The 14,046-nt window shown below is 43.0% G+C and overlaps 1 protein-coding gene across 1 annotated transcript in view; it reads left to right on the forward strand.

Annotated features, from left to right (window-relative positions):
* Positions 1-2,218: 2,218 nt before the first annotated feature.
* kpnb3 (karyopherin (importin) beta 3) overlaps positions 2,219-14,046 on the forward strand; it is a 78,093-nt gene continuing 66,265 nt past the window's right edge. Inside the window, exon 1 of the mRNA XM_072258821.1 lies at positions 2,219-2,335. Coding sequence (XP_072114922.1) covers positions 2,258-2,335 — 78 coding nt within the window. The 5' untranslated portion in view covers positions 2,219-2,257. The remainder of the gene's footprint in view (positions 2,336-14,046) is intronic.

Here is a 14,046-nt window from a genome sequence, read left to right on the forward strand (position 1 = left end):
TTTTACAGTTTCAAAATAACAAAAAAGGAAAAGAGCCCTAAGCAAAAGTTTGGGCACCCTGCATGGCAGTACTTAGTAACACTCACAACACACTGGAGGAACTCAGCAGGTCGGGCAGCATCCGTGGAAAAGATCAGTCGACGTTTCGGGCTGGAGCCCTTCGTCAGGACTGTAGAGGGAAGGGGCAGAGGCCCTATAAAGAAGGTGGGGGGAGGGTGGGAAGGAGAAGGCTGGTAGGTTCCAGGTGAAAAACCAGTAAGGGGAAAGATAAAGGGGTGGGGGAGGGGAAGCATGGAGCTGATAGGCAGGAAAGGTGAAGAAAGAATAGGGGAGAACACAATGGGTAGTAGAAGGCGGCGGAACCATGAGGGTGGTGATAGGCAGCTGGGGGAGGGGGCAGAGTGACATAAGGATAGGGGAAGGGAGGGGGAGGGAATTACTGGAAGTTGGAGAATTCATACCAAGGAGCTGGAGACTACCTAGATGGTATATGAGGTGTTGCTCCTCCAACCTGAGTTTAGCCACATCATGGCAGTAGAGGAGGCCATGTATGGACATATCTGACTGGGAGTGGGAAGCAGAGTTGAAGTGGGTGGCTACTGGAAGATCTTGTCTGTTGTGGCGGACGGAGAGGAGGTGCTCGACGAAGCAGTTCCCCAATCTGCGTCGGGTTTCACTGATGTAGAGGAGGCCACACCGGATTGGGGGACCGCTTCGTCGAGCACCTCCGCTCCGTCTGCCGGCGACAGTGGTTGAGGCGGATATGATAAGGTCTTTTAAGAGACTCCTGGATAGATACGTGGAGCTTAGAAAAATAGAGGGCCATGGGTAACCCTGGGTAATTTCTAAAGTAAGGGCATGTTTGGTACAGTATTGTGGGCCGAAGGGCCTGAATTGTGCTGTAGGTTTTCTATGTTCTACTTCCTTAGTGTTCAGGGGTGGTATGACTCTAGACTGTGGTCCCTCCCCACAGCACACAAAGCTTTGATGCACCCCTCAGCCAGTAATGTGACAATTTGCTTCCAATGGGAGGCCGATTAATTTCAGGCAGGACATAAGGACAGAATAAGTCTATTTGGCCTATCAAATTTGCTCTGCTATTCAATTATGTTTTTTTTTTCAAAACCCAATTTTCCTGCCTTCTTTCTATAAACCCTTAACCGCCATACCAAACAAGAAAACTCATCAATCACTGTCTAAGTAATACACACAAAATGCTGGAGTCCTAATGAAGGGTCCTGGCGCGAAACGTTGACTGTCTCCTCTTTTCCATAGATGCTGCCTAGCTTGCTGAGTTCCTCCAGCATTTTGTGTGCGTTACTTTGATTTCCAGCATCTGCAGTGCTTCTCGTTTGTGAATCTCTGTCTTAAATACACCCAATGATTTAACCTCCACAGCTCCATCACCCTCTGGAAGAAGAAATTCCATCTCATCTCATTTCTAAACGGACGTTATCTTTACTTTGAGGACAGGCACGCGGATCCTGGGTTCTCCTACTAATGTAAGCGTCCTTTCCGCGTCCACTCTGTATAGGCCTTTCAGCACATTCGTGATCTTCCAGAAGCAGTTTGTGTTTGTCCCGCGAATACCCCTAGATTTTTGAGAGCGTTCTGATACGCATCCTTCTAGGACAAAACTTTGTCATGCAGGATGTGCGTGTCACCAAACTGGAATTCTGAAAAACGCCTGCAGATGGCCGGAACCTAATTCCGCAGAGACCCATCTCCCGCATTCTTTGGCACCAGGGAAGCTTCGGTTACTACGATGACATCACTGCACTGGAGTTACTTTGTTTTGTACTGAATGGGCGCAATGTCATTTTGGCGCGCTGCGTCTCGACCAATCAGAGCTCACCGCGTCTGGCGTCACCGCTAGCACCTCAAGGAGGGGGTCTGGCTTGCTACTGCGCATGCACTTCCAAACGAACATCCGGCCTCCACCACCTGAACGGCCGCTAGAATGCGTCTCCATGGTAACGGCGGCGGAGCGTCACACTCACCGAATGCACAGTCATTTCCCACATTTTCCCCTCCCCGCCCACTGCGCGGCTTTGCGTTCTTCCCCGGGAAAAACACTCACTGAGCCTGGGTGGCGCCGCCGTCGCCCGACAACAGGATCTTCCCGCCCTACCGTGCGTGGTGACGCCCAGGGAACGTCGGCGTCACCGGGACCACTCGCTATTGGCCGCAGGGCTACAGCGTTCCTCGTGTCAAAGTTCAGCTGAGCCGGCCCTCCCTCCCTCTCTCACTCGGCTCAATGGCGGAGCAACAGCAGTTTTACCTCTTGCTTAGCAACCTCCTCAGCCCTGACAACGCCGTCAGGAAACAGGCCGAGGTAAGCCAGCTCGGTGGAAGGGGTGGTCCCTGCCCTGCTTCAGTGATGTCCCCCTCCCCTGGAGGGGCCTACCCATGGCCTCGGGAGGTACTGGGGCTCTTCCTCCCCAGTGAGGAAGGAGAGGCCCCGGCCTCCCCACGTGGGCCAGATTTGGCGTTACATTGAGTTCCAGCTGCTTGCACTGCTTCAGAGGGTGGGTGAGGGGTGGTTCATATAAATACCTCCAGCTGTAGTCAATCTGGGGTTCGGTCCTTGGGTTGTTCAGTCGCTTCACTGTCTTAAAAATGAGGTTATTTTTAAATCGCTGGAACAGCTTTTTTCTATTGACACCTTAAAATTCATAGCAAATCCAGATTGTGAAAATATTTAAAAGATGCAAAGATTTGCAATCGGTTGCCTGAAAGAAAGATGGGAACTGGTGAAAGTTCCAAGCGCAGAGCAGGAATTAGGCAAGCCTCACGCTCATAAAATGTTGGAGAGATTCAGCAGGTCAGGCAGCATCTATCGAGGGAAGGCAACGTTTCCTTATCTGCCCTGCTGAGTTCCTCCAACGTTTTGTGTATTGCTCCAGGTTTCCAGCACTGCACAATCTCTTGTCTCAGCAGGAATTAGTTATTGTTCTTCGCCACCCGTCTTTAAAATAACTTTAATTTTAAGCCACACCTCATTCTTCTAGAATGATTTTGCGAGCGTGAGTTTGATAAACATGTAGTATGGTTTAATATACATTTTTTAAGTTAAATGACCAGTTTAAATCTTGTACAAACTTTAGGAGTGACTTTAAAGGGGTAATTAGTTATATGCATAGGGAGAATGAGACAACTCTTGCCAAATACTAGTGCAGGCATGGTGGGTTAAATCATTGTTGGCTGCAGAGTTGGAAACCTGGCACAGGTAGACTTAGTTACCAGTTAAAGCAGGATTTTTTTTTAACAGTGGCATTTTTAAATCTGTTACGTTTGCTCTCTAGTATGTTATTCCTCACTGTAAAACCTGTTGTTCTGGTTTAATTTTGTTTAACTTGGACAGTAAAGGAATTGATCTAAACTTTAAAGTCAAAACATAATGCTCCATTATTTGTAACTATAAGTTATGTGGGAGAAGTAGGTTCTTTTTGCATTGTTTCCTAAAGGTATATTTATTTGAGATAGAAATCTGTCACTCATAAGTAGTAGGTATATCTGTTGTTATTGAGGTTTTAGTGGTCGTGATGTAATTTAATTCTAAGCAAGTTCATGGATATATTACATTATCTGTATATGAAATAATGCTTATGAAGAGTGGGTAGTATTGTTTTGAAGAACAGATGTGGTTGAAATTTCCAGTGCAGATGAAGGGTCTTGTACAAGTCAACTCAATGCCAACTATCTCTTTCCCTGCATTGTTATTTCTAAAGTCTGGTGGTAAGACTTGTTTGTTATGATGTAGGTGATCATGGTCTTTCCATGACCATGATTGTTCTTGGCAAATTTTTCTGCAGAAGTCGTCTGTCATTGCCGCCATCTGGGCAGTGTCTTTACAAGATGGGTGACTCCACCCATTATTGATACTCTTCAGAGATTGTTGGTGGTCACATACCAGTATTTGTGATGTGCACCTGCTGCTCCCACGGCTTCACATGACCCTGATCGGGGGCAAAGTAGGTGCTAGCCATGCAGGCTAGTGGATGGAAGGAGCACCTTGTATCTCCACCCTGTCACCCGAGATGTTTTTAAAATAAAGGAAATGTGTTTCTGGTTTTGTGCTGAATGGAGGGTTGAACTTGGAATTAGAATTCATAACACGGATTGCCAAAGGTCTTGGCAGTTGGCAGTGAGCTTTCTCAAATGGCAGTCTAGCCTGAGCCTCATGGACTGTGAAATGTCATTCAGTATCTTTGCTGCAGAGTGCTGTATTGCTCAGTTTCATGTATTGACAGATGTACATTAAAATGAGAGGCTTAGAGAGAAAATTATCTGAGGTGCAGGATCAGACATACTCATGGAGAAGGATGACCGGTGCAATATGGCAGGCTGTGTGGGTGCCAGTGAATTGTGCTGAGTACGGCATATATCTTGAAATGATTGAGTTAGAGCATGGGCAAATGATATCTATTAAATCACAGAACAATCTGCTGATGTCTTCAGGAAGCAGTGTGAGAAAATTGATTGGGAAGCATGACTTGGTTCTAAATAGGAAGTAGTTTGAATCATGCGTGTGTTTTTTTTCTGAATTCACTCTACTTGACAAGGATACGGAGCAGTGTCTTAATGATACATCGTTGGATCCCTAATTGTGATTGATGTAAGGATTGGATTGGGTAGACAAGTGGGAGCCCGTGCTTCTGAGTTGGTCAAGTCGCACAATAGATTGGAGCAGGCAGAATCGACAAAGGGAGTAATACGTCATAGCTGTTGTCATAGTTCAGATGTTGGATCAAGGCTGATCGTTTGTCAAAAGATTCCATGGCCTTATTTTAAAGAACAAGTTGTTTCATGTGTGTTGTCAATATTTGTATAGTGGATGACATTTTTAGTGACTTGTCATTTCCTAGGCACTACTTGTGGAATCTTGCAGTGTGCGTTGCTTTTCATTGACCGTAAACTATTGTCATATTGTGTAATATGCTGTGTGAATGCAATAAGAAAAGAAAATGGAAGTTTTCACGTCGGGGGCGTCTGGAGGAAGTAAAATCTCAATTTAGTGACCTTTGTCAGACATTTTTAAAATGAAAACAGAACAGAACAATACAGCCCACAACATTGTGCTGACCTTTTAATCTACTCTAAAATCAATCTAACCCTTCTCCCACATCACCCTCTTTTTCTTTCATCCATGTTTAATTTCAGCATTCTTTAATAGTTTAAACTGCTTCAGGCTGTGTAATTGTTAAGGTGGTCTATTAAACCAGCAGGTGGAACTTAAACTTTTAACCAAGACTAATTTGCTTCAGTGCTCAGTGCCACTATTTGATTTTAAGATAAAGTACTAATGCTTTGATTCACTGGAGGCAGCAGATGTTGTATTTGGCTGATGTGTAGAATATTCTTTTAGAGATATTAAAATGGTAATTCAGTGTTAAGAGACTGCATTTCTATGTAGTTGTAATATCTCAAGTTGTCCAGGATAAGTTTCTAATGCCATGACTATCTTCAGCAGGGGAGCAGACAGAATACATCTTGACTAGGTCCAGAGCATCAGTTTAGCAATTTCCTCATGACATAAACATTGTTAACTTGAGTCCCACAACATATTAAGTTCACAATAGACTAAAGGTTCGATTTATCGTGCCGTTTAAGTAACATGGGTTTTGGAGCAAAGCTTCCAGCTATTCTTAGATAGTGCTGTCATCTGAGGCAAAGGTGGTAGGTTCTAGTCCCATGCCCGGACCCTCGACACTTCCGTTTCTTTTCCTCAATGATTTTACACACCCCTGACTGCTGATTATATTTCCAGCCTTGGGAAGCTTGAATACTGGTTAGCATCCAAGTTGAGTTCATCCACCGCCTCTGCTCATTGCTGTATATGTTTTGCTGATTAAACTTGCCCTATTAAACAACTCAGTCTTTTTTCAAATCCCTCCATATCTCACCCTAGTTTCTAGAATCTCCTTGGGTCATAAAGCTCTCCAAGGTCACTGTACACATTAATTCAACCATCCTGAGCACCTCTGAAATGTTCCACCAGTATCCATCTTTTTCAGCCAAGGTCTTCAGGTGTGGCCTTTACTTTCCTTACAAAATCACTGTTTATTTCCCCATTCATGGCTGCCAAGATGCATCTCTAACAAAGCTTTGGGAAATCTGTCTAATGCCTCCGGTGATGTGGTATCTATTTTTGTTTTCCTAAAATTCCTTGAGATGTTTTGCAGATATTTCTTGCACTGAGCATGAAATATATGCTGCTGTATGGCTGCAGCTACAAGATTAACAACACTGCAGGTTAAAGCATTGAATTTCATCATCATTCTACCCATTGCCCAATTTGCCCAACAGCTACTGTGCCACACTTAGGATATGCAGAATCCAATGAATGCATTACAGCAACTGGTTGAGGTAGTTCAGTTGTCACATACCAAATCTTCGTTCTCCACTGCCCGCAAGGATGCGCAGCAGGTCTATGGCTTGTTATCACCTTGAAGTCACAAGGTTAGAATGCTGTGCTTAACAACAATGTGCAATTGTTTTCATTATGTCAACTGTAGCCATTCAAGAAGGTTGGGTTTTCACTAGGTGAAAGGTTGGGAAATTAGTGAGTGCTAGATTTGGTAATGAATATAAATGGCATGTTTTAAAGCAGGAAGGTAATGATAATGCACTGTACCTTTCATATCAAAGTATTTCACATCACTTTTTGTACTTTTTAAACATTTGCCTGCTATTTAAGCAAATTTCCATTTGTATGGTACTGCTGAAATAAGTTGAGGGGCAAAGCTTTAAGTTGGATGTTTTAGAATGGTATCTTTTAATACCCAATGAAGAGAAATAAATGAATTATCAGTCTAATGTTTCATTTGAAAGCTGTCATCTCCAACAATGCAGCATTCCATTAGTGTGGCCTGCATTATGGTATGGGCCTCATTCCATGCGGGGCACTGGGCTTGGTTCCAAGCAGGCTTTTGTGTCATGTGCAAGAGCCCTTTGTGATTTAGTTTGTGCATTCATTCTTAAAAATGCGTGAGTTTCTATTCTTAAGCCTGGTGGAGAATCCATTATGGATTCAGTCAGCTTCATGTGTCTAGTCAGGCTGAACTACTGCTGAGTCTTGATTTGTCATCAAAGCTAGTCAGCCCGTTATTGGTTGTAACACTTCTGATAATCAGCACATTCATTCTTAAAAGACAATTGGTTATGATAACTCCAAGTAGATGAGCTAATGAAATCTGAATTTTGCAATTCTGGCAGTGAAGATTTTTTATACTTCTGTTTAGAAATATCCTATTATGGTTTATATTCTGGTGCTCACAGCAGTGAACACCAGACAATGCAATGGGCTCTGAAAAGAAGCAATATTAATCCTTAGATAGTTAATCTGTGATGATGGCTGTTGTTGGAATAATAAAACTACATTTTAAGTAATTTTGGGTGGAACATAGAACATAAAACAGATAGGCCCCTTTGACCCACCTACTTGTGCCAAACTAGTTAAATTAGTAATGAAATGCGAGACTTGCAACTTCTTTCTATTTCCTATGCATTAATGGGCCTGTCCAAGAGCCTGTTGCGCTCTTGCATCACTTTGCCTCTACCATCCCTAGCAGCGCATTTCATGTACTCAGCACTCTGTTTAAAGATAAACTTGTCCTGCATGTCTCCTTTGAAATTATCCCCCCCCCCCACTTTAAGTGCATACCCTCTGCTATTAGATATTTTAACCCTGGGGAAAAATACTGACTGTCTGCATTATCTTTGCGCCTCATCTTATAAACCTCTATCAGGTCTACCCTCAGCCGCTCCAGAGGAAATGACCCAAATTTGTCCGATCACTTATGGCATCTGTCCTTGAATCCAGGGGTCCCCAACCTTTTTTTGCACCGCGGACAGGTTTAATATTGACAATATTCTTGCGGACCGGCCGACTGGGGGAGGGGGGGGTTGTTTGTGTAGGGTTAAACTCACCTCAACATGTCTTTTACAGTTAGGGTTGCCAGCTTTCTCACTCCCAAATAAGGGACAAAAGTAGCAGTCAAATCCCGGGACACTTGTGTTTACCCCAGGATGGACTGCCATGACCACGAAGCCTTGTGCGGGCACCTGTGTACGCATGCATGTATGTGCCGATTTTTTTCCCCCACAAATTGGTTTTGGCTTAATCTTCCCGACTATACTGTACGTACATTATTTCTTCTTTATATAGGCTGTGTATTTATCAAATTATTCCTGCTTTTACTATGTGTTAGTGTTATTTTCGGTTTTATGTGTTATTTGGTAGGTTATTTTTTTGAGTCTGGGAACACTCAAAAACCTTTCCCCTATAAATTAATGGTAATTGCTTCTTCGCTTTATGCCATTTCAGCATGAATGGTTTCATAGGGATGCTGTACCTTAGCGGGGGAAATACAGGACAAGGGCGGTCCTGTATGGGACAAACCAATTTAGCCCAATATACGGGATGTCCCGGCAAATACGGGACAGTTGGCAACTTTATGTTCAAGTTCAACAGTGCGTGACAAGGAATGAGGAAAGGTGCAGCTGACTCATACCGTTTCCTCGCGGACCGGTAGCACATGCTTTGTGGTCTGGTGGTTGGGGACCACTGCTCTAATCCAGACAGCACACTGGTAAACTTCTGCACCCTCCCCAAAGCCTCAACATCCCATAATGGGTGACCAGAACTGAATACATTACTCCAGATGCAGCTTTAGAGTTTTACTTACAAACTCTTAGACTCATTTCCTCGACTGGTAAAGGTAATCATGCTATATGCGTCCTTACCACCCTATCAACCTGTTTAGCTATTTTCTGGAGCTTGGACCCTAAGATCGTTCTGCACGTTGCCACTGTTAAGGGTCTTGGCCTTTAACAAACTGCTGTCTCTTTACATTTGATCTTCCCAACTGTAACTCTCAATTGGCTGGGCTAAACTCCATTGGTGTATCTAGCTTTCTGCATCAGAAATGTGTGGAGTTTGCGTGTTCTCCCTTTGACCACATAAGTTTCCTCCTAGTGCTCTTGTTTCCTTGCACATTCTAGAGATGTGGTTTGGTAGATTAGATGGGCGTAGTAAATTGCCGCAGGTCTAGATGAGTGGTCTGATTTGGGGGGGGGGGGTGAATTGGTTGGGAATGTGCGGAGAGTAAAATGAGATGAGCGTAAATGTATGGGCTGAAGGGCCTGTTTTCACGCTGTACCTCTCGTTGTCTTTCTGCACTTCATTAGAAAGAACAATCTTTTAACGCTCAAACTTGAACTGCTAGTTCCTCTCTGCCCAGTTGTTTTATTCTTGCCCCTATATCCTTCAAAAGGACGACAGTCATACCAGTGCCCAAGAAGAGCAGGGTGAGCTGCCTCAATGACTGTCGCCCAGTTGCACTCTCATCTAATGTGATGAAGTGCTTTGAGAGGTTGTCATGGAAAGAATCAACTCCTGCTTAAGCAAGGACGTGCTCTCACTGTAATTTGCCTATTGCCACAATAGATCTACAGCAGATGCAATCTCACTGGCTCTCTACTCAGCCTGGGATCACCTGAGCAATAGTAATACCTAGTTCAGGCTGCTATTTATTCATTACAGCTCAACGTTCAGCACAATCATACCCTCAGTTCTAATCAACAAGCTTTAAAGCTGTACCCCTGTACCTCCCGCTGCAAGTGGGTCCTTGACTCCCTCACTAGGAGACCACAGTCTGCAGATCAGAAATAACATCTCTTCCTCACTGACGTTCAACACTGGTGCAACTCAAGTATGTGTGCTTAGCCCACTGTTCTACTCTCTACACCCATGACTGTGGCTAGACGCAGTCAAATGCCACGTATAAGTTTGCAAACGACATAACTATTGTTGACAAATTTCAGTTGGTGACGAGGCATGTAGGAGCAAGATCAGCTGGTTGGGTGGTATCACAACAACAACCTTTCACTCAACGTTAGTAGGACCAAGGAATTGATTGTGGACATTAGGAACGGCAGGTCGCGGGAACACGCACCAGTCCTCATCGAGGGATCAGAAGTGGAAAGGGTGCGCAGTTTCAAGTTCCTGGGTATCAACATCTCTGAAGATCTGTCCTGGGTCCAACATATTGATGCATCTACAAAGCAGGCGTGCAATGGCTATACTTCATTAGGAGCTTGAGAAAACTTGTTATGTCACCAATGACCTTTGCAAATTTCTATAGATGTACCATGGAGAGCATTATAACTGGTTGTTGTGTCACTGTCCGTTATGAAGGATCCGCTGCACAGGATTGGGAAAAGCTGCATAAAGTTGTAAACAGCCAGCTCCATCAAGGGCGCTAGCCTCCCCAGCATCGAGGACACCTTCAAAAGGTGATGCCTAAAAAGGCAGTATCCATCATTAAGGACCCCCAACACCCAGGTATGCACTCTTCTCATTGCTACCATAAAGGAGGCGGTACAGGAGCCTGAGGAGCGACTCAATGTTTCATGGACAGCATCACATTGCTGAATGGGCAATGAACCCATGAACACTTTCTCACTATTTTTTCCTCTTTTTGCATTACATATTCATTTTTTTAAATATGTACTTGCTGCATTTTATTACTTTTTAATTATTATGTATTGCAATATACTGCTGCCACAAAACAACATTTCAGAATGATGTCAAACCTGATTCTGGTTCTAACCGCACTGTCATCCCTGAAGTGGCCTGCATCAATTTGTGAACCTGTCCTCAACAGATAGTTAACTGAGCTTCTGAATAGTTATTGCAATGGTACTCAGGATTCAGCTTTTATTTTCAGGTTGCTTAGAGCTCTTTGTAGCCAGTGGGTAGGAAATTGCTTGGGCTATATAACTTCTAGTAAATGTAATCAAATTACTCAAACCACTTCCTGAACAGGAAAAAGAAAATGCACTAAACATATTCTCAATAAAAGAGGGGTCATCCCTCCAAGAGTAGAAGATGGTGGTGTATACAACATACATAAAATCAATCTCAGTCATGTTGTGCTGTGGTTGTCAAACTTGATTTACAGGGGAGCTACCCAGCCATTTCCACTCTGGCTGTAACTAACTTCAGCAGTCGTTTATTTATGGCATCATGTTAAAGTTCCTTCACTCCTGTTGCAGTTGAGATAAATTCAGCTGGGTGTTAATTAATCTGGAGCTTTCTGGTCTATGATCGGTTGCAAAAATCTTTAAAGACTTTGTTTCTGGGCTTTTTTTTTGTAAAGTTATTGGTCACTAAGCCCGTCAGCCATGTGCCCTTTCACTCTTGTTGTTTGGTTGATGGTACTGAATAAGAAAGTTGTAGACGCAAGTTTTACTCCAATGACTTAAGCACAAGAAACCCAGGCAAACTTGTGGGATGTTGCAGGGATTGATGTTTGTTGAATTCTATACTAATGATTTGGATGAGGGGTTAAAGTGTAATATATCCAGTTTTGCTGCTGACATTGCTGAATGGCAGTGTGGGTTAACAAGGAATGGATGTGGCATATGGAATATAATCTAAAGATGTGAGCTCACACTTTTAGGCCAACCAAAGATGGAGAATTTTTAAATGAGATTGAAAGATGTTGAGTATTCAAAAGGATCAAATTCCTTTTTTGCAAGGGTGCAGCAAATACAGTAATTGGAAAGGCAAAACAGTATGTTCTTTATTGCCAATGGTTTTGAGTAAATGCCTCTTACTGGAATTGCTTAAACCCTGGTGAAACTACACTCAAGATTCTGTGTACAGGGAGGCTGGCCCTACTTCAGGGAGAATGTACTTGTAGTAGGGGGAATGTAATGTAGGTTCATCAGATTGATTTCTTGGGTGGGGTTTATCATAAATTTAGAATGTGGAATCAAGCTTATCCACACTGACTTGCATTGTGATAGTTCTTGTTTTGTGGCAGCAGAATAGTGTAATGCTTCAAAAACTACTATGGTACAACAAGAATTAAATAGTACCAAAAGGGTAAATTAGTGAGAAAGTGTCCATGGGTTCATAGACTGTTCAGATGGCAAAGGGGAAGAAGTTGTTACTAAAACATTGGGCTGGGTCTTCAGACTCCACGATTGCAGTAATGAGAAGAGGCCAGGTCCCAGTGATGGATGCCACCTTCTTGAGGCACTGCCTTTTAATGATGTCTTGGTTCGTGCCCGTGATGGAGCTGACTGAGTCTACAGCTTTTCTGATCCTGTGCGTTGGCACCTCCATACCATGGTAATGCAGCCACTGTAGAGTCACCAATTTACAAAATAATTGGTTTGTCGGAGGACATGAATGTGTTTTCCCATGCCTAAAGTGTGTGTAGAGTCAGGTCACAGTCACAAAATAAGGGATTGGCCTTTCAGGACTGAAAGAGAACTTTCCTCAGCCACAAGGTTATTGATCTTTGAAATTCTCTGTGTTGGTGGGGGGTGGGGGCATTGAAGACTCAGTTGCAGGATATTCAGTGGATTTTGGAGGTTAAGGGAAATGAAGACGATGGGGTTCGTGCAGGAAAATGGTACTGAGGTAGATCATGCATGATCAGTGAAATGCAGGGTGGGTATGAAAAGCAAAGTCTTTTGCTACTTCTGTTCTTAATGCTGCTGTGAGCCTCAATTTCATATCTAATTTGAAAGAAGGCACCTCCAAAGGTGAAGTACTGAGACTGAATTAGACACTAAATTGAGGGCCTCCTTTGCGCTTCTAGTTGAACACAGAAGGGAGCCATTCAGCCAGTTCAGTGCAATAAACCCGTGGTCAGTCCCATTTTCCCTCTTTATTCTGCTATTTTCTCTTATCTGTATCAACTGCCCTTTGATCATTTTGCAACTTTTCTACAGCAATGATAACGTACAGCCAAGAGCGAGCATGTAGGACATGGGAGGAAATTAATACTGGGATAAAACTTGTATGAAGAACATGTAAATTTACCGAGACAGCAGCCAAGGTTAGGATTGAACCTGGATATTTGGAGATAGAGGCAACGTTGCTGACTACTGTGCCACCATTGGGGTATCCCATAAAGGTTCATGGAATTATTTTGAAGAAGCAGGGTATTGCTCCAATGTCCATGTTAATTTTTTTTGTCCCTCAGCCAGGATTGGGAAAACATCTGCAGATTAACCAGTTGTTGTGTATGGAAGTGTATCCCACATTGCAGCTACTAGAGTTCAGTGTTACTTGATCAGTGTGATATTTTGCAATTTTCAGAAAGGAGTGTGAAAAGACATCATTTTAAGGAATAATCTTTTAAGCAGTGAAGTTTTTATGGTCAGGAATGATTGTGCACTGCCTTGGATGGGATGATTGGGTATTCCATTGGGAAACCTATACTGGCATTTCAAGTCTTGTAATTTTGTTACTTGTTGTGTATTTTTCCTGTCCTGTCCTGATTATCTCCCTCTAAATGTCAAATATTTGTTTGCACTGATGGTTTAGAGATGAATGTAATCTTTATTCCCTAGCAGTTTTCATCATTTAATCAGATTGCAGTCAAGATGCACCAAAGCTGTTTGAAAAGTTTAAAAACAAACTGCCATTAGGACTCTAAAACAAAAATTAGAAAATACTGGAAATACTGTGCAGGTTAAGCCTGACCTGAATGCTTCTAGCATTTTGTTCTGAATCCTAGCTTACTTGTCTTGATGCTATAATCTTTTGACTTTTAATTGATTCTACATCTTCAGCTCTTGAGTTGACAGAACATTACAGCATTAGAAAGTTTTGTGAAGTACAGGCCATTCGGCCCAACAAAGCTTGCTAAATTTCTATTCACGTAGTGTGTTAAAATAACCATTGAGTTTGGATTTGAAAGTCTAAGGTGATACTTTCAACTACACAACTAGGTAGTTTGTTCCATGTGTTCTCATCTCGCTGTGAAAAGAAATGCTTCCTGATGTTAGACTGAAATCTCCCTTTAACCAGTTTCCACCTATGGCCCCATGTCCTTGTTGATGGATTAGTTCTGAAGTAGTGGCTGGCATCCAGCTTTTACCCTTAATGATTTTGAACACTTCTAGCATGTCTCCTCTCATTCTACATCTAATTAGGCTAAAAAGACTTAATTGTTTCAATCTTCATAGCTCATAACCTGCAGACCTGGAATGAGTCTAATCGCCCTTCTTTGTCCAGTG

Source organism: Mobula birostris, chromosome 5, assembly GCF_030028105.1.
Source record: "Mobula birostris isolate sMobBir1 chromosome 5, sMobBir1.hap1, whole genome shotgun sequence".
Classification (NCBI taxonomy): domain Eukaryota; kingdom Metazoa; phylum Chordata; class Chondrichthyes; order Myliobatiformes; family Myliobatidae; genus Mobula; species Mobula birostris.